This window comes from Tamandua tetradactyla, chromosome 6, assembly GCF_023851605.1.
Source record: "Tamandua tetradactyla isolate mTamTet1 chromosome 6, mTamTet1.pri, whole genome shotgun sequence".
NCBI lineage: Eukaryota > Metazoa > Chordata > Mammalia > Pilosa > Myrmecophagidae > Tamandua > Tamandua tetradactyla.
Window position 1 is genome coordinate 40,088,754 of NC_135332.1, and position 24,252 is coordinate 40,113,005.

Genomic DNA, 24,252 nt, shown 5'->3' on the forward strand with positions numbered 1-24,252 from the left:
ACCATTTCCCAAAAACCTTTTCGGGAGGATCTGATTTATAGTAAACCCAGCAGTCTAGTAGATGGGATCTACTGCCATGAGAGTTGGTTCTCTTTTAAAAAATAGATGTTTTTCTCATATGAAATGCACCCACAATACAAAAAACAATGTTAACAGTCTCCTGTTTTGCACTGCTCTCACCATTGGGCAAAAATTCCTTTCTTTCATGGTTTATACCTTTTTTGGCTACTACTACTCCTCCCTACACTCCCACATTTCTCACTCACTGTCACATTTACGCAAGGATCAAAGATTTCAGCATCTATTTCAGTTTCTCTCCAAGCTACTAATGCCTTCATTCTGGATATTAGTATACAAATATTCACATGCATATATGTCTCATTAAGTGTATAACCAAATGAGCATTCACCAGTGATGACTCAGATGAAAATACATATTAGCAGAATTCCAGAACTTCGTCATGCATCCTAGAAATGCTCAATATCTACCACCCCAAAGGGAACCTTCACTTTGACTTTACCACCATAGATTAGTTTTGCCCGTTCTTGAATTTTATATTATATAATAAAAATAACCACACAACATATACTTATTTATAAAATAACCATACAATATCTACTTATATATGACTTCTTTGCTCACTATGCCCATGAGATCCACTGTTGTTGTTGTATCTAGCACTTTCCTTAATGCTGTGCCCATTCACAGTATAAGAATATATTTTATTTAATTCTCAATTCTATTGGTGATAAAATTTTCGTTGCCCTTAGGCTTTGACTATTAAGAAGAAAACTGCTGGAGGAAGTTTACAGTTATAAATGCTTACATTATAATAAGGCAGATCACAAATCAGTAACCTAATTTCAAACCTAGAGAAAAACAAAATGAGAAGAAAGGAAATTAATAAAGATTAGAGCAGAGACAAACAAAACAGAGAATAAAAAATTAACAGAGAGAAGCAACAAAACCAAAAGTTGGTTCTTTAAAAAGGCCAATAAAAGTAACAGTTTTAGTTAAACTGAGAAAAAAAAAAGAGGACATAACTGAGACTGAAAATGAAAGTTGAAACATTACTACCAACCTTGCAAAATAAAAAGGATTTTAAAATTATACTATAAACAACTGTATGCCAACCAGATAGCCTAAATGAAATGGACAAACTCTTAAAAACGCAAAAATTATCTAAACTGACTCAAAAATAAACAGACAACTCTTTGCCACATCTATTGCAAGAATGAAGACCATTCTCAGCATTCCATTTGACATTTCAAAAAAAGAAGTACAGCTACATGTGATAACATGGATGAGTGTTGAAGACATCCAGTTCAAGAAATAAACAAGACTCAAAAGAGACAAATGTTGTTTGACTTCTCCTACAGGAAATACTTTGAATAAGCAAATTCATAGAGATAGAAAGCAGAATAGTGGTTACTGGAAGCAGCTGAAGAAGAGAATGGGGAATTATTGCTAAATAAGTATGAGTTTTGTTTGAGATGATGAAAATTATCTAGTAGTAGTGGTAGAAATCATACAGTGTTATCAATGTATTTCATGTCAAAGATTGTCCATTTAATACTGTTAAAATGATTTTTGTTACATATATTTTACCAAAATTAAATTATTACTTTTTAAATATATCAGTGACATCTCTCTCTCCTTTTCTACCAAGTCAGTTTAAGCTTGTTAAAATGTCACACAGATCTATCTGAACTGAGTTCATTATAACAATACTGCCTGTATGCATTAGAATGACAGTCCCTACACCATCCATCCAAAACTTCCCTTGCAGTATACTTTCTCATATCGTTTATAAATTAGCTTTTTTTTTTTTCATTTTTTAAAATGCAATTTTATTGATATATATTCACACACCATACAATCCATCCAAAGTATATCATCAGTGGCTCCCAGTATCACTGTATAGTTGTACAATCATCACACCAATCAATTTTAGAACATTTTCATTATAATAATAACATAATAGATAAAAATATCAAAAAAATGATTCACTTAACAGGGATTTAATTCCTCTGTATTTCTAGAGTATATCATTTGGCCTCTTTGGTGACATCTAGGCATGTCAGGTTTGATATTCTGCAGGGTATTCCATCCAAATCTGCAAGTAGTTGGAGGTCAGAAACTCCAGACACACAGGTGTTCCATTTTCATAATATGCATATGCCCTATTTAACCTACTGATTTACTTAGTAATGGACACACAGATCACCTCCAACTAAGATAAATAATTCATTCTGGGTCACCCCCTTCACCCCTATCTCTCCCAAACAAGCCACACCCTTCAAGGAAGATCCAACACATGGTGCCAACCAGAGTGACAGAAATTACTGAATATATAATAAATACTTTTTGAATTTATCGATGAAAGGCCTCCAAAACCCAGGTAGTGTGTTTATCTGGTTCTCAGTCAATTTGCTGAAAATAAATTTGTTGAAAGCCATTTTCTACAAATTTGTCAAATACAATTTTTCAAGAATTAATTCTCTAATTACCAATTTGCCGAATCATTGAGGCTTGTTAAAAAGTTTTGAGTTCTACCCTTGCTTCTGCCTTCCGTGAGGCAAGCCCAAGAACCAAGGCAGAACCTAAATGTGCAAAAATTGGGCAAGGGCATGCTTGGGTAGTTCAGTGGTAAAATTCTCACCTGCCATGCAGGAGACCTGGGTTTAATTCTCAGCGTGTGTAAAGCACCCCCCAACCCTGGCAAAAAACAAACAAACGGTGCTGCAGTAAGAGGATACTCACATGGAAAAAGAATGAAATATGACCCCCACCATACATCATTCAAAAAAAAGAGACAAACTGCAAAGTGTTTAAGAAGAATACACATATGCGTACACAGTACTGAGGTAGGTACAAAACTAAAGCTTTGAAAAAAATCTATTTGGCAAACTACCTTTTAACTGTTAGTATCAGGCAGAGGAATTGAAACAAAACTGATTTTGCTTTATTTCACTGTAAGAAGACTAGAAGTAAGCAGGGTTTAGGGTTGGATCAGCAGCTTCATAATATGGGGACTGGCATCTCTGCAGCTTTCTTAGCCCTTTGATCCCTCATGGTTGAAAGAACTACTGCAATTGCAGCCATCAAGTTGACATTTTAAAAATAAAAAAACTAAGAAAGAATAATCCTGCCTTGAATTAATCTGTACACTCTTATTTCAGTTAGAACTGGGAGTGCCAGAAGTACATGTATGTACATTTAGCTTTAGTAGATATTGTCCAACAATTTCCCAAAGGAGTGGTATCAATTTGCACTCACTTCAACAAGACATATGAGTTTCCACTTCTCCACATGCTTTCAACATTTAGTATTGCCCAGTTTTTAAAATATTAGCCATTCCAGTGGTGTGCACTGGTCTCTTATTGTGGTTTAGTTTGGCATATCCTGATAAAAGAATGAAGATAAATGAATGCATTTCAAAGACCTGTGGGACACTATTAATTGTGCCAATAAATCCATTAAGGGAGTGGTAGGAAAAGAGAGAAAGGGATGGAAATTAATGTTTAAATGGCTGAAAATTTCCCAAATCAATGAAAAACACAATCTACACAATCAAGCTCAACAAACTTCAAACTGATAAAGTCAGAGAGATCCACACTGAGTCACACAATTTGCATTTCTATAAGGAAAAATGCTGTGTTCTTTTTTATATATTGATTGGCCACTGTACAGCCTCCTTTGTGAGGAAATGTTTGTGAAGTGTCTTTTGTTCTTTGGGTTTATGTGTGTGCATGTGTTATGTGTAGAGGTGGTTATCTTACCTTTTTTCTTACTATTTTGTAGAAGAGTTCTTTATATAAACTGCATGAGTCATTTGGATAATATTTTTAACTAACTTACTTTTTTAGATTAATAGAAATGATGATATTTGATGTAAAAAAGATAAATATTTCTAGGTCAGACTGCACACCTAAGGTCCTAGATAAGAGTCTGAATACAAGGTATCCTATAGAACTCTCAAACTCAACATAGAACAAGCTGAATATACTTTCTTCTTTTACTGGACTATCTTAAGTAATGGCATGGCTTAAGCTAGAAATCTTAAATCATCCCTGAATTCCCATCAATTCCAACCCATCTAGTCAGACTTCATGTCTGACTTCTTAACAGCTTAACATTTTAACTAATTAATGCTCTCAAAAGCTTTTTACTCCATCCCTACCTCTACTCTATTGCCTTATTTTTGGCCATTATAATTTTCCCACTTGGGTTATTTTGGCAATTTCCTCATTAGTCTTCTTGTTTCATCCACCTCTAATTCAATGTCTACTCTGTCAACAAATCTAGTCAAATCCCTATTAAAGAATCTTAGTGGTTCTGTGCTATACACTAAATAAAGTCAAAATTCTTTAGCTGCAGTTAAGATTTTTCATTACCTATCTCTGTTTCCGACCTATCAGTCTACCGCTACATAAACTGAAGTTTCAATTATTTGAAGTTTCCAGAAAGCACAATATTCCATTCACTGCCTGTAACTGCCTGGAATGCCTTGATAATCTTATCTCATTCTTTCCCTGCTGCAAAATGAACTCTCAGTTTATCTTTCAAGAGTAAGTTCAACCATAAGTACACGGAACAATGAGGAGGGTATGGAATTTTGTAGGTTTGTTTGACATGACACCCTGATAAATCCCAGAGTGATTTGAAAGGTGAATAAAAAGTATTTGCACAGTCCCCTTGGAGGAATGGCGAGAAAGGGAGAAAATTCAACTTCCCCATATGGATAATTCCTGATATTCTCACAAGCAGTGGGGACAACCAAAACAATAGGCTAAGCCCTCAATCTTAGGGTTTGTTCCTATGAAACTAATGCCCGCAAAGCATAGGCTAAGCCTACTTAAAATTAGGCCTAAGAGTCACCCCCAGAGAACCTCTTTTATTGCTCAGATGTGGCCTCTCTCTCTCAGCCAACACAACAAACAAACTCACTGCCCTTTCCCTCTCTACATGGGACATGATTCCCAGGGGTGTAAACCTTCTTGGCAACGTGGGACAGAAATCCTAGAATGAGTTGGGACTCAGCATTAACGGACTGAGAAAAAACATATCAACCAAAAGGGGGAAGAGAGAAATGAGATAAAATAAAGTGTCAATGGCTAAGAGATTTCAGACAGAGTCAAGACGTTATCCTGGAGGTTATTCTTATGCATTATATAGATATCTCCTTTTTAGTTAAGGTATATTAGAGTGGCTGGAGGGAAGTGCCTGAAACTGTAGAGCTATGTTCCAGTAGCCATGTTTCTTGAAGATGATTATATAATGATATAGCTTTTGCAACGTGACTATGTGATTGTGAAAACCTTCTGTCTGATACTCCTTTTATCTATGGTATGGACAGATGAGTAAAACATATGGATTATAAATAAATAAATAATAGGAAGAACAAATGTTAAAATAAATTTAGATTGAAATGCTAGTGATCAAAGAAAGGGAGTGGTAAGGGATATAGAAAAATACTAGGGGAAACAAAGGCTAAAATATATTGGGTAGATGGAAATACTAGCAGTCAATGAGAGGTAGGGGTAAGGGGTATGGCATGTATGAGTTTTTTTCCTTTTCTTTTTCTGAATTGATGCAAATGCTCTAAGAAACGATTATGGTAATGATACCGTAAGTTTTTTATTATATATCAAGAATGGAATGATCATGAATATGCAACTATGTGATGATACTGTGAATTACTGATTATATATGTAGAACGGAATGAGCAAAAGTTAAGCATGTTTGCATTTGTTTTTTGTTATATATATTTTTTAATTTAAAAATTGATTAAAAAAAGAAAAAGAAATGGAAAAGGGAAGAAAAACTAAAAAAAAAATTGAGTGTGCAAAAAAACAGAATGGAATGATCATATGGTAAGAATGATCGTGTTTGTATGCTGTCATGTTTTAAAAAAAATTTTTTTAATTAAAAAAAAGTAGAAGAAGAGTGTGAAGGAGATAGGCCTAAAGAAATAAGGGGTTCGGTCATGAAGAGCTTGTGTGTCTTATTAATGAGTATGGACTTCATCATGTAAGTAACTGGAAATCACTCCAGTTTTTTTAAGTATAGAAGTGATATGATCAGACAGAATTAAAGGGAAAAATAATCACTCTTTATGTACGCATGCTGTGGATGACAGAATAGAGGGGAGCAATAATGAATATAAGGAATACAAATGAAAAGTTGTGAAAGACAGGGGCCTAGATGAGGAATGGCAAAGGAATGTATGTAAAAAACAAATTTATGTATTATTTAGGAGGTAGAATCAAAAGATCTTGGTAACTCATTAAAGGTAGAGTGTGATGTAGGGAAAGAAGTGAAGAATGTATAACACTATCAATCACTATGGTGACTATGAGTTGACACACAGGTAGAAATATCTGAAAAGATAATGATTTCTACTTGGAAAACACCTAGTCCAAGATATGAAACCCAGACTGCTATATGGACTGGAAGTCATGGGAGAGAGTAAAGTTACAGCTAGAATTTGCAGAGTTATCAGTATTCAGATAGTAACTGCAATACAGGTATAGATGAGATCACCTAGAAATAAAATGAGCAGAAAGAGTACAGGGTTTAGGATGAATGTTGAACTGCTGAGGACTAGCATTTAAAAGATCTTATCAAAACATGTTACAGAAAATATCAAAGTTTATATCAATGGTAACATCAGTAAACTAGAAGCAGAAAAGACTAGTTTTTAATTGTTCTCAGCCAGAATTTACATACTTGATTAAACAGGTCCAAAAACACAAAGGAAAACCCACAGTATAAATCATTTCTTCCCACCGTGGCGTGTTGGTAAAAACAAAAAAACACTGACTGGGTCAAGGAACAAGACAGTCTTGGGTTCTGGCCAACTGATTATAATAACAACTAGATTTGTGATCCTAGGCAACTGAATTTCTCAGTTTCTTCCATCTATAAGCTCTCTAAAGGCCTTTGTGAATAAAAATTCAATGATTCTAATCAGATCCTTCTATGCAAGCCAGATATACAAACCAGATTTCTATATTACATGGGAACACAGGCATACCTCATTTTCTTGCACTTCGTAGATACTGTGTTTTTAACAAATTGAACTGTATCAAGCAAGTCTATCAGTGCCATTTTTCCAATAGCATGTGCTTACTCTGTGTCCATGTATCTTATTTTGGTAATTCTTGCAATATTTCAAACATTTTCATTATTATTTGTTATAGTGATCTGTGATCAGTAATCTTTGTCACGACCACTGTTATTTGTTTTGGGGCGCCATGCCCACACCCATATAAAATGGCAAATTTAATTGACGAATGTTGTGGGTGTTCTGACTGCTCCACCAACTCACTGGTTGATCTCTCTCTCTCTCTCTCGCTGGACCTCCTTGTTCCCTGAGATGCAACAATACTGAAATTAGGCCAATTAATAATTCTACAGTGACCTCTAAGTGTTCAAGTGAAAAGAAGTTACAAAACTCTCATTTTAAATTAAAAGCTAGAAATGATGAAGCTTAGTGAGTAAGGCATGTCGAAAGCCCATATAGGCCAAAAGATTGGCCTCTTGTACCAAATAGTTAACCAAGATGTGAAAGCAAAGGAAAAGTTCTTGAAGGAAATTAAAAGTGCTACTCCAGGAGAGGGGGGCCAAGAGGGCGGCTTACTAAGGTACGCGCGTCTTAGTTCCTCCTCCAGAGCAACTACTAGGTGACCAGAAACAGTGCAGAACAGCTTCTGGGGACACAGTAGGAAATGGACACACAGCGTACCCCAGTTTGGACTGGCTAGACCGACTGCGAGACTCTACTGCGGTGAGATCCCCGAGCAGCACGCGCTTCCCCGGGCCGTGGCAGCTGGCGGCCTGAGCTCCTCCCTCCCTCCTTCCCGGGCCGGCTGAGAGTCTCGGAGAGGCAAGTTTCCCAAGCCATGGCGGCCGGCGCCCCTCTTTCGCAGGCGGCTTCCTGAACCGGCTACGAGTCTCGGTTCAGTGGTCTCCCCAAGCCACAGCGACCGGCAACCGGCACCCCTCCCCCACAGGCAGTTTCCTGGCCCGGCAGCGGGTCTCGGATCGGCGAGCATCCCAGGCAGCAGGGGCCGGAAACTGGTGCCCCACCCCCACAGGCGGCTTCCCGGTCCGGTGGCGAGTTACCTGGGCTGCGGCGGCCAGCGACCGGTGCCCCTCCCCCATAGGCGGCTGCCTGAAGGGAGAGGAGGAAGTTTCCGACAGTGGCAGGGACTGGGTCCAACCAAACACCAATAGTGGCATTAATAAAGGAACCACAACATCTTTTGCTGGTGGGACCCGCAGACAGACAAGCGACACCTACTGGGCAGGATAAAAAAAACAGAGTCCAGAGACTTCATAGGAAAATCTTTCAACCTGCTGGGTCTCACACTCAGGGAAATCTGATTAAATATCCAGACGCCAGCAAAAAATAACAAATCACACCAGGAAAATTGAAGATTGAATTTGAATTGTCAAAGGAGCAAACCAATAGTCCAAATGAGATACAGGAGCTGAGACAACTAATTCTGAATATACGAACAGAAATGGTAAACCTCTTCAAAAACCAAATGAATAAATTCAGGGAGGACATGAAGAAGGCAAGGGATGAACAAAAAGAAGAAATAGAAAGTCTGAAAAAACAAATCACAGAACTTATGGGAATGAAAGATACAGTAGAAGAGATGAAAAAAACAATGGAAGCCTACAATGGTAGATTTCAAGAGACAGAGGTTAGAATTAGTGAACTGGAGGATGGAACATCTGAACTCCAAAAAGAAACAGAAAATATAGGGAAAAGAATGGAAAAATTTGAGCAGGGGCTCAGGGAATTGAATGATAATATGAAGCGCACAAATATACGTGTTGTGGGTGTCCCAGAAAGAGAAGAGAAGGGAAAAGGAGGAGAAAAACTAATGGAAGAAATTATCACTGAAAATTTCCCAACTTTTATGAAAGACTTAAAATTAGAGATCCAAGAAGTGCAGCGCACCCCAAAGAGAATAGATCCAATAGGCGTTCTCCAAGACACTTACTAGTTAGAATATCAGAGGTCAAACAGTAAGAGAGGATCTTGAAAGCAGCAAGAGAAACACAATCCATCACATACAAGGGAAACCCAATAAGACTATGTGTAGATTTATCAGCAGAAATGATAGAGGCAAGAAGACAGTGGGATGATATATTTAAATTACTAAAAGAGAAAAACTGCCAACCAAGAATTCTATATCCAGCAAAATTGTCCTTCAAAAATGAGGGAGAAATTAAAACATTTTCAGACAAAAAGTCACTGAGAAAATTTGTGAACAAGAGACCAGCTCTGCAAGAAATACTAAAGGGAGCACTAGAGCCAGATACGAAAAGACAGAAGAGAGAGATGTGGAGAAGAGTGTAGAAAGAAGGAAAGTCAGATATGATATATATAATACAAAAGGAAAAATGGTAGAGGAAAGTATTACAAACAGTAATAACACTAAACGTTAATGGAATGAATTCTCCAATCAAAAGAGATAGACTGGCAGAATGGATTAAAAAACAGGATCCTTCTATATGCTGTCTACAGGAAACACATCTTAGACCCAAAGATAAACATAGGTTGAAAGTGAAAGGTTGGGAAAAGATATTTCATGCAAATAACAACCAGAAAAGATCAGGAGTAGCTATACTAATATCCAACAAATTAGACTTCAAATGTAAAACAGTTAAAAGAGACAAAGAAGGATACTATCTCCTAATAAAAGGAAAAATTAAACAAGAAAACATAACATGGGCCACAGTGGCTCAGCAGGCAAGAATGCTTGCTTGCCATGCCAGAGGACACAGGTTCGATTCCTGTTGCCTGCCCATATAAAATTAAAAAAAGAAAACACAACAATCATAAATATTTATGCACCGAATCAGAATGCCCCAAAATACGTGAGGAATACACTACAAATACTGAAAAGGGAAAGAGACACATCTACCATAATACTTGGAGACTTCAATTCCCCACTCTCATCAATGAACAGAACATCTAGACAGAGGATCAATAAACAAACAGAGAATCTGAATATTACAATAAATGAGCTAGACTTAACAGACATTTATAGGACATTACACCCCACAACAGCAGGATACACCTTTTTCTCAAGTGCTCATGGATCATTCTCAAAGACAGACCATATGCTGGGTCACAAAGCAAGTCTTAACAAATTTAAAAAGATTGAAATCATACACAACACTTTCTCAGATCATAAAGGAATGAAGTTGGATATCAACAATAGGCAGAGTGCCAGAAAATTCACAAATACGTGGAGGCTCAACAACACACTCTTAAACAACAAGTGGGTCAAGGAAGAAATTACAAGAGAAATTAGTAAATATCTCGAAGCGAATGAAAATGAAAACACAACACATCAAAACCTATGAGATGCAGCAAAGGCAGTGCTAAGAGGGAAATTTATTGCCCTAAATGCATATATCAAAAAAGAAGAAAGGGCAAAAAATTGGGAAGTAACTGTCCACTTGGAAGAACTGGAGAAAGAACAGCAAACTAACACCAAAGCAAGCAAAAGGAAAGAAATAACAAAGATTAGAGCAGAAATAAATGAAATTGAGAACATGAAAACAATTGAGAAAATCAATAAGACCAGAAGTTGGTTCTATGAGAAAATCACCAAGATTGATGGGCCCTTAGCAAGATTGACAAAAAGAAGAAGAGAGAGGATGCAAATAAATAAGATCAGAAATGGAAGAGGAGACATAACCACTGACCTCACAGAAATAAAGGAGGTAATAAGAAGATACTATGAACAACTCTATGCTAATAAATACAACAATGTAGAAGAAATGGACGGGTTCCTGGAAAGACATGAACAACCAACTTTGACTCAAGAAGAAATAGATGACCTCAACAAACCAATCACAAGTAAAGAAATTCAATCAGTCATTCAAAAGCTTCCCAAAAAGAAAAGTCCAGGACCAGATGGCTTCACATGTGAATTCTACCAAACATTCCAGAAAGAATTAGTACCAACCCTGCTCAAACTCTTCAAAAAAATTGAAGTGGAGGGAAAGCTACCTAATTCATTCTATGAAGCCAACATCACCCTCATACCAAAACCAGGCAAAGATATTACAAAAAAAGAAAACTACAGACCAATCAATCTAATGAATATAGATGCAAAAATCCTCAACAAAATTCTAGCAAATCGAATCCAACAACACATTAAAAGAATTATACATCATGACCAAGTAGGATTCATCCCAGGTATGCAAGGATGGTTCAACATAAGAAAATCAATTAATATAATACACCATATCAACAAACCAAAGCAGAAAAATCACATGATCATCTCAATTGATGCAGAGAAGGCATTTGACAAGATTCAACATCCTTTCCTGTTGAAAACACTTCAAAAGATAGGAATACAAGGGAACTTCCTTAAAATGATAGAGGGAATATATGAAAAATCCACAGCTAATATCATTCTCAATGGGGAAAAATTGAAAACTTTCCCCCTAAGATCAGGAACAAGACAAGGATGTCCATTATCACCACTATTATTCAACATTGTGTTGGAGGTTCTAGCCAGAGCAATTAGATAACAAAAAGAAATACAAGGCATCAAAACTGGAAAGGAAGAAGTAAAACTATCACTGTTTGCAGATGATATGATACCATATGACAAAAACCCTGAAAAATCCACAGCAAAACTACTAGAGATAATAAATGAGTACAGCAAAGTAGCAGGTTACAAGATCAACATTCAAAAATCTGTAGTGTTTCTATACACTAGCAATGAACAAGCTGAGGGGGAAATCAAGAAACGGATTCCATTTACAATTGCAACTAAAAGAATAAAATACTTAGGAATAAATTTAACTAAAGAGACAAAAGACAAAGAAAACTACAAAAAACTGTTAAAAGAAATCACAGAAGACCTAAATATATGGAAAGGCATACTGTGTTCATGGACTGGAAGACTAAATATAGTTAAGATGTCAATTCTACCTAAATTGATTTACAGAATCAATGCAATACCAATCAAAATCCCAACAACTTATGTTTCAGAAATAGAAAAACCAATAAGCAAATTTATCTGGAAGGGCAGGGTGCCCCGAATTGCTAAAAACATCTTGAGGAAAAAAAACGAAGCTGGAGGTCTCACGCTGCCTGACTTTAAGGCATATTGTGAAGCCACAGTGGTCAAAACAGCATGGTATTGGCATAAAGATAGATATATCGACCAATGGAATCTAATAGACTGCTCAGATATAGACCCTCTCATCTATGGACATTTGATCTTTGATAAGGCAGTCAAGCCAACTCACCTGGGACAGAACAGTCTCTTCAATAAATGGTGCCTAGAGAACTGGATATCTATATGCAAAAGAATGAAAGAGGACCCATATCTCACACCCTATACAAAAGTTAACTCAAAATGGATCAAAGATCTAAACATTAGGTCTAAGACCATAAAACAGTTAGAGGAAAATGTAGGGAGATATCTTATGAATCTTACAATTGGAGGCGGTTTTATAGACCTTACACCTAAAGCAAGAGCACTGAAAAAAGAAAGAAAGAAATGGGAACTCCTCAAAATTAAACACTTCTGTGCATCAAAGAACTTCATCAAAAAAGTAAAAAGACAGACTGCATAATGGGAGACAATATTTGGAAACAACATATCAGATAAAGATCTAGTATCCAGAATTTATAAAGAGATTGTGCAACTCAACAACAAAAAGACAGCCAATCCAATTACAAAATGGGAAAAAGACTTGAACAGACACCTCTCAGAAGAGGAAATACAAATGGCCAAAAGGCACATGAAGAGATGCTCAATGTCCCTGGCCATTAGAGAAATGCAAATCAAAACCACAATGAGATCACCTCACACCCACCAGAATGGCCATTATCAACAAAACAGAAAATGACAAGTGCTGGAGAGCATGTGGAGAAAGAGGCACACTTATCCACTATTGGTGGGAATGTCAAATGGTGCAACCACGGTGGAAGGCAGTTTGGCGGTTCCTCAAAAAGGTGAATATAGAATTGCCATACGCCCCAGCAATACCATTGCTAGGTATCTACTAAGAGGACTTAAGGGCAAAGACACAAACGGACATTTGCACACCAATGTTTATAGCAGCGTTATTTACAATTGCAAAGAGATGGAAACAGCCAAAATGTCCATCAACAGATGAGTGGGTAAACAAACTGTGGTATATACATATGATCGAATATTATGCAGCTTTTAGACAGATTAAACGTATGAAGCATGTAATAACATGGATGGACCTAGAGAACATTATGTTGACTGAGACTAGCCAAAAACTAAAGGACAAATACTGTATGGTCCCACTGATGTGAACCGATATTAGAGAATAAACTTGGAATATGTCATTGGTAACAGAGACCATCAGGAGATAGAAATAGGGTAAGATAATGGGTAATTGAAGCTGAAGGGATACAGACTGTGCAACAAGACTGGATACAAAAACTCAGAAATGGACAGCACAATACTACTAATTGTAATGTAATTAGGTAAAACACTGAATGAAGCTGCATCTGAGGTATAGTTTTTTTTTCTTTTTTTCTTTTTTTCTATTATCGTTTTATTTCTTTTTCTAAATCCATGCAAATGTACTAAGAAATGATGAACATGCATGTATGTGATGATATTAAGAATTACTGATTGTATATGTAGAATGGAATGATTTCTAAATGTTGTGTTAGTTAATTTTTTTAATTAAAAAAAAGTGCTACTCCATTAAACATGTAAATGATAAAGCAAAACAGCCTTCAAGTTGGTATGGAGATTTTAGTGGTCTGGATATATGATCAAACCAACTTAACATTCTGTTAGGTCAAAACCAAATCCAGAGTTAAGGCCCTAACTCTCTTCAAATCTATGAAGGCTGAGAGAGGTGAGGAAGCTGGAGGTGAAAAGTCTCAAGTTAAAAGAGGTTTAAGGAAAGAAGTCAATTTCATGACATTAAAGTGCAAGATGAAACAGCAAGTGCTGACGCAGAAGCTGCAGGAAGTTAACCAGAAGATGTAGCTAAGATAAGTGATTAAGGTGGCTATACCAAACAAAAGATTTGCAGAGAAAGAGCCTTCTGTTGGAATAAGATATCATCTAGGATTTCATAGCTAGAGAGAAGAAGTCAGTGCGTGTCTTCAAAGCTTCAAAAGACACACTGGGGGTGGGTCACAGGGGCACAGCAGGCAGAGTTCTTGCCTGCCATGCTGGAAACCTGGGTTTGATTCCTGGTACACGCCCATGCCAAAACAAACAAACAAACAAACAAGATAGATTTGCAAGATGGTGGCTTAGCGAGGTGTGGGATTTAGTTCGTCTTCCAGAGCACCTAATAAATAACCAGAAACAGTACAGAACAAGTGTTGGCGCTACATCAGTGACCAGACATACAACATACCCCAGTCTGGACCAGGTGGACCAGATGTGAGCCCCACCCCCCAGAACCGTGAGTTTCCCAAGCCATGGCGGATGGTGCCCCTCCCTCACAGTCACTAAGCAGCTCCCTCAAAAGAAAAGAAAAGTCCAGGACCAGATGGCTTCACATGTGAATTCTATCAAACACTCTGGAAAGAATTAATACCAATCCTGCTCAAACTCTTCAAAAAAACTGAAGAGGAGGGAAAGCTACCTAACTCATTCTACGAAGCCAACATTACCCTCATACCAAAGGCAGACAAAGATATTACAAAAAAAGAAAACTACAGGCCAATCTCTCTAATGAATATAGGTGCAAAAATCCTCAACAAAATTCTTGCAAATTGAATCCAGCAGCACATTAAAAAAATTATACACCATGACAAAGTAGGATTCATCCCAGGTATGCAAGGATGGTTCAACATAAGAAAATCAATTAATGGAATACACCCTATCAACAAATCAAAGCAGAAAAACCACATGATCATCTCAATTGATGCAGAAAAGGCATTTGACAAAATTCAACATCTTTTCTTGTTGAAAACGCTCTAAAGGATAGCAACAGAAGGGAACTTCCTCAGCATAATAAAGGGAATATATGAAAAACCCACAACTAACATTATTCTCAATGGGGAAAAACTGAAAACGTTTCAAGATTAGGAACAAGACAAGGATGTTCACTATCACCACTGTTATTCAACATTGTATTGGAAGTTCTAGCCAGAGCAATTAGACAAGAAAAAGAAATACAAGGCATCAGAATTGGAAAGGAAGAAGTAAAACTCTCACTGTTGGCAGATGATATAATATTATATGTCAAAAACCCCCCAAAATCCACAGCAAAACTACTAGAGCTAATAAATGAGTACAGCAAAGTGGCAGGGTACAAGACCGATACTTAAAAATCTGTAGTGTTTCTATACACTAGTAATGAACAATCTGAGGGGGAAATCAAAAAAAGAATTTCATTTACAATTGCAACAAAAGAATAAAATATTTAGGAATAAATTTAATTAAAGAGACAAAAAACTTATACAAAAAAAAATACAAGAAACTGTCAAAAGAAATCACAGAAGACCTAAATAGATGGAAGGGCATACCATGTTCATGGATCAGTAGACTAAATAATATTAAGATGTCTATCCTACCTAAATCGATTTACAAATTCAATGCAATACCAACTAAAATCCCCAAAACTTACTTTTAAGAAATAGAAAAATCAATAACCAAGCTTATCTGGAGGGGCAGGGTGCCCCGAATAGCTAAAAATGTCCTGAGAAAGAAAAATGAAGCTGGAAGTCTCATACTACAGGACTTTAAGGCATATTACGAAGCTACAGTGGTCAAAACAGCATGGTATTGGCATAAAGACAGATATACTGACCAATGGAATCGAACAGAGTGTTCAGATATAGACCCTCTCATCTATGGACAATTGATCTTTGATAAGGCATCTCTGTCCCAAGAGACCTGGGATAGAAGAGTCTCTTCAATAAATGGTACCTAGAGAACCGGATAATCATATGCAAAAGAATGAAAGAGGATCCATATCTCACACCCTATACAAAAATTAACTCAAAATGGATCAAAGACCTAAACATTAGATCTAAGACCATAAAACTGTTAGAAGAAAATGTAGGGAGATAGCTTATAAATCTTATAATAGGAGGTGTTTTCCTAGACCATACACTCAAAGCACGAGCACTGAAGAAAGAAAGAAAGAAAGAAAGAAATGGGAACTCTTCAAAATTAAACACTTTTGTGCATCAAAGAACTTTGTCAAGAAAGTAAAAAGACAGCCTACACAATGGAAGACAATATTTGGAAACGATATTTCAGATAAAGGTCTAGTATCCAGAATATATAAAGAGATCGTTCAACTCAACAACAAAAAGACACAAAACCCAATTACAAAATAGGCAAAAAACTTGAACAGACACTTCTCAGAAGAGGAAATACAAATGGCCAAAAGGCACACGAAAAGATGCTACACTTCCCTGGCTATTAGGGAAATGCAAATCAAAACCACAATGAGATATCATCTCATACCCACCAGAATGGCCATTATCAATAAAACAGAAAATGACAAGTGCTGGAGAGGATGTGGAGAAAGAGGCACACTTGTCCATCGTTGGTGGGAATGTCAAATGGTACAAATGCTGTGGAAGGCAGTTTGGCGGTTCCTCGGGAAGCTTAATATGGAATTGCCATAGACCCGGCAATACCATTGTAGGTATCTACTTGGAGGAAAAGCAGGCATTTGCACACTAATGTTTATAGCAGCATTATTTACAATTGCAAAGAGATGGAAACAGACCAAATGTCCATCAACAGACGAGTGGCTAAGCATGTGGTATATATGTACAATGGAATATTATGCAGCTGTAAGACAGAATAAAGTTATGAAGTACGTAACAACATGGATGGACCTTAAGGACAATATGCTGAGTGAGATTAGCTAGAAACGAAAGGACAAATACAGTATGGCCTCACTGATATGAACTGACATTAGTGAATAAACTTGAAGAATTTCACTGGTAACAGAGACCATCAGGAGACAGAAATAGGGCAAGATATTGGGTCAGAGCTGAAGGGATACAGATTGTACAACAGGACTAATTGTAAAAACTCAGAAATGGACAACACAATACTACCTAACTGTAATACAATTATGTTAAAATGCTGAATGTGAGAATGATAGAGGGAACAGGGCTAGGGGCACAATTGTAATCTGAAAGAAAGATAGACGATAAAGACTGAGATGGTATAATCTAGGAATGCTTACAGTGTACAATGATAGTGACTAAATGAACAAATTTAAAAACGTTTTTGCATGAGGAAGCACACAGGAATGTCACTACTGAAGGGTGTTGAAAATTAATAGTAATTAATATTTTAAAATTTTAACTAAAGTGTGTGACTAAAGCAAAAAATGTTTACTTGGTACAAAATTTATATTTTGACTAGTGCATTTCCTAATATAACTTATGTAGACAGCTTAACTGAACACCATAAGTACATGGAACCTTGAGTAGGGCATGAGATTTTGTTGGTTTGTCCAGAGTGATGCCCTGATAAATCCCAGAGTGATGCCCCGATAAATCCCAGAGTGATTTGAACAATGAATAAAAAAGTATTTGCAAAGTCCCCTTTGGAGAATGGTAAGAAAGGGGGAAAATTCAACTTTCCCAAGTTGAATTCTTGATATTCTCACAAGCAGTGCAGACAACCAGAGCAATAGGCTGACCACCAATTTGGGGTTTGTTCACATGAAACTTAGCCACACAAAGGATAGGTCAAGCCTACTTAAAATTAGGCCTAAGAGTCACCCCCAAGAGAACTCTTTGTTGCTCAGATGTGGCCTCTCTCTCTCCAGCCAACACAACAAGCAATCTCACTGCCCTCCCTCTGTCTGTGTGGGACATGACTCCCAAGGTGTGGACCTTACTGGTGGCATGGGACAGAAATCCTAGAGTGAGCTGAGACTCAGAATGAAGGAGAAAACTCCTAGAATGCGCCGAGACTCAGCATCAAAGGACTGAGAAAACCTTGTTGATCAAAAGGGGAAAGAGCAAAATGAGACAAAATAATGTGTCAATGATTGAGAGATTCCAAACAGAGTTGAGAGGTTATCCTGGAGGTTATTCTTACGCATTAAATAGATATCACCTTGTTAGTCAAGATGTAATGGGGAGGTTGGGGGGAACTGCCTGAAAATGTAGAGCTGTGTTCCAGTAGGCATGTTTCTTGAAGACTATTGTATAATCATATAGTTTTCACGAAGTGACTGTGTGGTTTTGAAAACCTTTTGTGTGATGTTCCTCTTATCTACCTTATCAACAGACGAGTAAAACATATAAGGGGAACAAATGTTAAAATAAACTTAGATTGAAATGCTAGCAATCAATGAAAGGGAGGGGTAAGGGGTACGGCATGTATGAATTTTTTTCTGTTGTCTTTTTATTTCTTTTTCTGAATTGATGCAAATATTCTAAGAAATGAACATGATGAATATGCAACTATGTGATGATATTGTGAATTGTTGATTATATATGTAGAATGGAATGATCATATGTTAAGACTGTGTTTCTTTCTTGTTTTTTTTTTAAATTAAAAAATAAAAAGAATTAAAAAAAGAAAAACGATAAGATCTGACGCTCTTGTTAGGAGTTAATACAGCTGGTTATTTAACCTGAAGCCAAAGCTCATTTATCAACCCCTAAGACTTCAGTGGATGACATAACTGCAGATATGGAGGAAACAGCAACGGAACTAGAATTGGCAGTGGAACCTGAAGACGTGACTGAATTGCTGCAATCTCATGACAGAACTTGAATGGATGAGGAGCTGCTTCTAATGGATGAGCAAAGAAAGTGGTTTTTTTTTAAAGATGGAATCTACTCCTTGTGAAGATGCTGTGAACACTGTTGAAATAACAACAAAGGATTTACAGTATTAAATAAACTTAACTGATAAAGCAGTAGCACTATTTGAGAGAAGTGACTCCAATTTTGAAAGAAATCTGACTGGGTAAAAGGCTATCAAACAGCATCAAAGGCTACAGAGAAATCTCTCAAGTAACGAAGAGTCAATCCTTGGAGCAAACTTTTTTGTTGTCTTATTTTAAGAAACTGCTGCAAAAACCCCAAATCTTCAGCTACCATCATTAACACCAGGGGAAGACCCTCCAACCTGTAAAAAGATCATGACTCAGTGAAGGTTCAGGTGTTAGCTAGCATTTCTTAGCGATTTAGTGTTTTTTTAATTTAATATCTGTTAATTTTTTAAGACATGCTGCTATTGCAAACTTAACAGCCTAAAGTACAACATAAACATAACTTTTATATGCACTGAGAAATTAAAAACCTCGTGTGACTTGTGTGCAATATTCGTTCTGTTGTGGTCTGGAGCTGAACTCACAATACCTCTGATGAATGCTTTTATTTACATAGTAGATAAAATAATGAGCTTTTGATCCATGGATCTGGGGTACTCATTCCTCTCTTTCATTTACTAAGTTTTAAAAACATGGCAAGTTGCTTAATTCTCTACATATCGGTTTCCGTGGTTACTTAATATAGACAATATTAAAACATATTAAAGCACGATAAAATAGGACAACTTCAAGTCTCTGGTTTCTTATCTAGCTCCAAAGGAACTAATGCAAACAGCAAACTTCAGCTGCAAACTTCCTGGGACAAAAAATTTCCCCATAAGCCCCAGAACCTCCCCAAACCATCAAAGCCTTCTAAATTCATGAGCCTAAAGCAAACTAAGTTAATAACAGAGAGCCAGGGTTTTGAAAGATTGTTAAACATCTGCTTAAAGACAAATTCTGTATATGTGACCAGCTGGCCAGAAACATCAATAGTTATCTGTTCCTGAAACAATGCTAGCCCTGTAAGCACTTTGTTAACACAAATAAAGTAAGCCTCAAGTGTTCAAAGGTTACTACAGAAACCTGCCACCAGTAAAACTTTTCTATAAAACAAGCTAACCCACTCCACTCAGTGTCTATTTCTCCGTTGAACACATACAGGTTATCGCTAATGTGTACTTACTCTCTTTAATAATCTCTACTTCTTATTCCTACTTGCCCTCTCCTTTGTCTAAATTCTTTTAGCAGCAGGACCCTGAACACGGAACAGGGCTCAGCTGGCACTGCTATCAGTTGCACTATCTCACAGAACTTTCATAAGTAAACAAGATAAGATATATGAAAAGTGCTTTGCACAGTACCTGATACTTAAAAACATTTAGCAAATGTTGGCTATTATCATTGTTATAAATATTACTAGTAATATACTCTAAAATATAGCACTTTCAACACCATGAGCCACAGAGAGCAAGGACTACCAAAATTAGAACATAAGAGGGTGAGAAAAGTACAAAGGGTAAAGAGAAAATGGTTTGCGGGGCTTAGCCACACTATACCTGGAGGCCCTGCAGCAGCTGCATCTTCCATAAGTTCTCCTTCTTCCAATTCCATGTTGTTATATTCTACATCATTTTCCCCAGACCTAACAACACATACAAAATTCATCATTCCCAAACAATAAATGCAATTAACATCTGTTATACTTTAATGAATTTTAGAACAGCAGTTCATAGCTTTCTTCTGTAAAATAAGGACAGGATTATTTCTAAACACAAAAATTAAGAGACAGATTTTTATCATCACAAACATGGGAAATGTTAACATTCAAACAATACCAAGACAGGCTGGCAAAACTTAATTTTTAAAACAGAAAATCTGAGAATGATTTTAAGCAAACAAGATTATGGTCTCAAAGAATTTGTAAGCCTGATAGTAGTAAATTAGGATTAAAACACTACCACTTAGAAGTAGTGTGAGGCTGGGAGTGCCAGACCACGTGTCAAGCCTTGCACTGCCCAGACCGATGAACGATACAGTCAGAATGGCTAAAGGTGACCCCAAAAAGACAAACCACAAGGTGTCTGCTTATGCCTTCTCTGTGCATACATGCAGAGAGGAGCATAAAAAGAAAAACTCCCAAGGACCAGTTATTTTGCAGAATTTTCTAAGAAATGCTTTGAGAGGTAAAAGACAATGTCCAGGAAGGAGAAATCGAAGTTTGATAAAATGGCAAAGGTGGACAAAGTATGATACAGTCGGGAAATGAAGGATTATAGGACATGTAAGGGAGGCAAGAAGACAGTAACACTCTAAAACAGCCATTAACTGGATTCTTCCTCTTCTGTTCAGAATTCCGCCCCAAGATCAAATCCACAAACCCCAACATCTCTGCTGGAGACGTGGCCAAAAAGCTGGGTGAGATGTGGAACAATCAGAGTGACAATGAAAAGCAGCCTTACAACAATAAGGCAGTGAAGCTGAAGGAGAAGTATGAGAAGGATATCACTGACTAAAGGGAAGTTTGATGGTGTGAAGGATCCTGCTAAAGTTGCCTGGAAAAAGGTAAAACAGGAAGATGAAGAGGAGAAGGAAGAAGAGGAAGATGAGAAAGAGGAATAAAAACCGGTTGCCCTGGAAAAAAAAATACTACCTATCAAAGCAAAATGAAAAGGGCAACTTACTACATATGACAAAATACTAGATTCCTAAAATAATACTTTAGAAAAGAGGATATTGCTTCCTGTTAGCATCCTCACAAAGTCTCATATTACAAAGTACTCACTATTTCTTAACATTAAACAATAAAGGGATATTTGGAAGAGCCAAAATCAATGCTACTTTTGGATATTTAAAGAAAAGTCTTAAGATCAAATTCCAGCATGACAGCATGAGGAGCTCTGGGGACCTGCTCCTAAACTCCTGCATTCCTCCTGCCTTCCAGCTTAGCTAAAAGGAAACTGAACTCCAGAGTGGCATGGCCAAGAACACAGGGCTCCCACTCTCCAGTTTTCAAAGGAGGGATGTCTGCTGGGGAGAGCTGATTATATCAGCATTTCTAATTCTGCCTCCAGCTACCTATCTTGTTACTGAGGCCAAGAAGAGGGCCCATCTTGAACGCAGCCCAGTTCTGTACAGGTCTCTAACCTTGGATGTGACATGCTATGAATACTTGAGGCTACATAACTCTCATCCTGGCTTGTTCATAAGGTAGAGGAAGTCCCAGGCCAAAGAAGGCAAGCCAAGAACCCAAGGCTAATGCTCCCCCTACACCACTAAGAGCCAGCTTCTAAAGCAAGGGTGTTAAAGCAGGATAAAATAGGACAACTGCAAGTCCCTGGTTTCCTGGTCAGCTCTAAAAGAGTTAACAGATAACTTGAAATCCCTAGTTTCCTACCCACCTCTTAAAAGAAGAAATGGGCAACTGCAAGTCCCTTGTTTCTTATCTAGCTGCAAAGAAATTAATGAAAGCTGCAAACTTCATGGGGAAAAAAAATTGCCTTAAAACTCCAAAACCTCCTCAAACCATGAAAACCTGTAAAATCATGAGCCTGAAGCAAACTCTTAGTTAATAACAGAAAGCCAAGGATTGCAAAGATTATTAAACATTTGCCCAGAGAAAAATTTCTGATATATGAGCAGCTGGCCACAGGCATCAATAGTCAACTATTTCTGAAACAACGCTAGCCCTGCAAGCATCTGGTTAATACACACCTTGTAAGCCCATAATGTTCAAAGATTACTATGGAAACCTGACACTTGCTTCCTATAAAGCAAGCTAACCCACACCTACTCAGTAGTGCTTCTCCCTTGAACATGTCTGCATTAACTTCTTTAAGGTGGAATTTCTGAAATTGTGATCCAGCTGCTTTGATTTCTGTAATGATCATATAGCCTTTACCTTTCTAATGAAAGTTGCAGCTTTCATTAATTTCTTGTGACTAACCTTCATTTGTGCCCAGTTATCCAGTTTTTCAACTTTACAGTCTTGTAATCACTAAAGACAGTCGTTAGTGTTTATTAATGATGGGTCTTAGGTCAGCCCAGAACTAAACCATCCCAAGTTTAACGTTATCTTGATAACCAAGACTGGATCTAACCAAATTGGGCCTGCAAAACATGCACAGTAGCTTAGACTTTAACCCACAAGTCATCTAAACCTCATTCCACCACTTTCTTACATAAGCATGTAATCAATCCATGCATGCTCAATATTTAGATCTCCTCTAATTACATCATCTGGGGCCACTGGGCTCATTATCCTAAACCCGGTTCATCTTTTTCTCTAATAAAACTATTAGAATTACTGCAGTTCGAGGAGACAGATTTTGGGCCGACAGGTCATCTGCTCTACTATGTGCCTAGTAATAAACTTTTTCTCTCTTTGAAACCCAGTGTCTCAGGAACTGGTCACTGAGCATGTCCGGCAAAAGAATCCACAGCCTTTGTCCAGGAACAACAGTGGGATAACATATTCAAATGTTCAAAATAAACAAACAAAATCATCCCATCAGACAACGAAGAAACCTGTATTCAACAAAGCTATCTTTCAAAAATGAAAGCAAAATAAAAGATATTCCCAGATAAATAAAAAACAGAAAATCTGTGGTTAGCAGACCTGTATTATTAGAAAAGCTAAATGAAGTTCTTCAGGATGAAAACAAATGACTTCAGATAGTATCAAATCCATGCAAAACCCACATAGCACCATCAAAGTAAATTGTATACTGACAGTATAAATACATTATTCCTTTTTTTCTCACATGTGATTTAAAAAGCATTTATATGAAACAACACAACTACAACGTATTATTGGGGTAACAACACATAGAAATGAAATATATGTGTTACTAACAGCACAAAGGAGAAAATGGTTACAAAGCTGCATTGGATTCAAGAAATGACTCCAGATAGTAACTTGAAATCACAAGAATAAAAGAGGAATAAAAATGGTAAATAATAAGGTTAATAGAACAAAATATAAATATATACTGTTATTTCTTCTCTCAATTTCTTTAAAAGCAAAAAATACTTATGTAAACTATTATTTATAAAAACACATTACCGTGTTTATGACATTAATAATTGCAACATGCATAAAATTAATAGCACAAAAAAGGGGAGATGTGAAAAGAGCTACATATATATATAGTGAAAAAATTAAAATGCTAAAGTAGACAATATTTACTCAATGCAAAAGAAAACAGAAGAGGAAGAAGAGCAGAACAAAAAATGACAGGTGAAATTGGCAGGTATAAAGCTAGTTATATCAACATTAAATTAGAATGGGATAAACAACAACCAGATCAAAAGTCAATAAGATTATTGTGAGACTAGAAAAAAACAAAATCCAACACATGCTGCCCATAGCAGACAAACTTTAGAGTCAAAGACATAAAAATACTGACAGTAAGTGGATGGAAAAAGCTGGTGTGGCTATACTAATATCAA

At 36.9% G+C, this 24,252-nt stretch overlaps 1 protein-coding gene and 1 pseudogene across 12 annotated transcripts in view; one reads left to right on the top strand and one right to left on the bottom strand.

The window, feature by feature from the left end:
* Positions 1-24,252, bottom strand: part of TRIM37 (tripartite motif containing 37) — a 371,934-nt gene that overhangs the window by 117,142 nt on the left and 230,540 nt on the right. For all 12 annotated transcript variants that reach the window (XM_077164953.1, XM_077164956.1, XM_077164952.1 and 9 more), the window contains one exon: positions 20,361-20,446. In XM_077164953.1, coding sequence (XP_077021068.1) covers positions 20,361-20,446 — 86 coding nt within the window. The remainder of the gene's footprint in view (positions 1-20,360; positions 20,447-24,252) is intronic.
* On the top strand, positions 20,846-21,423 carry LOC143687724 (high mobility group protein B3 pseudogene; annotated as a pseudogene).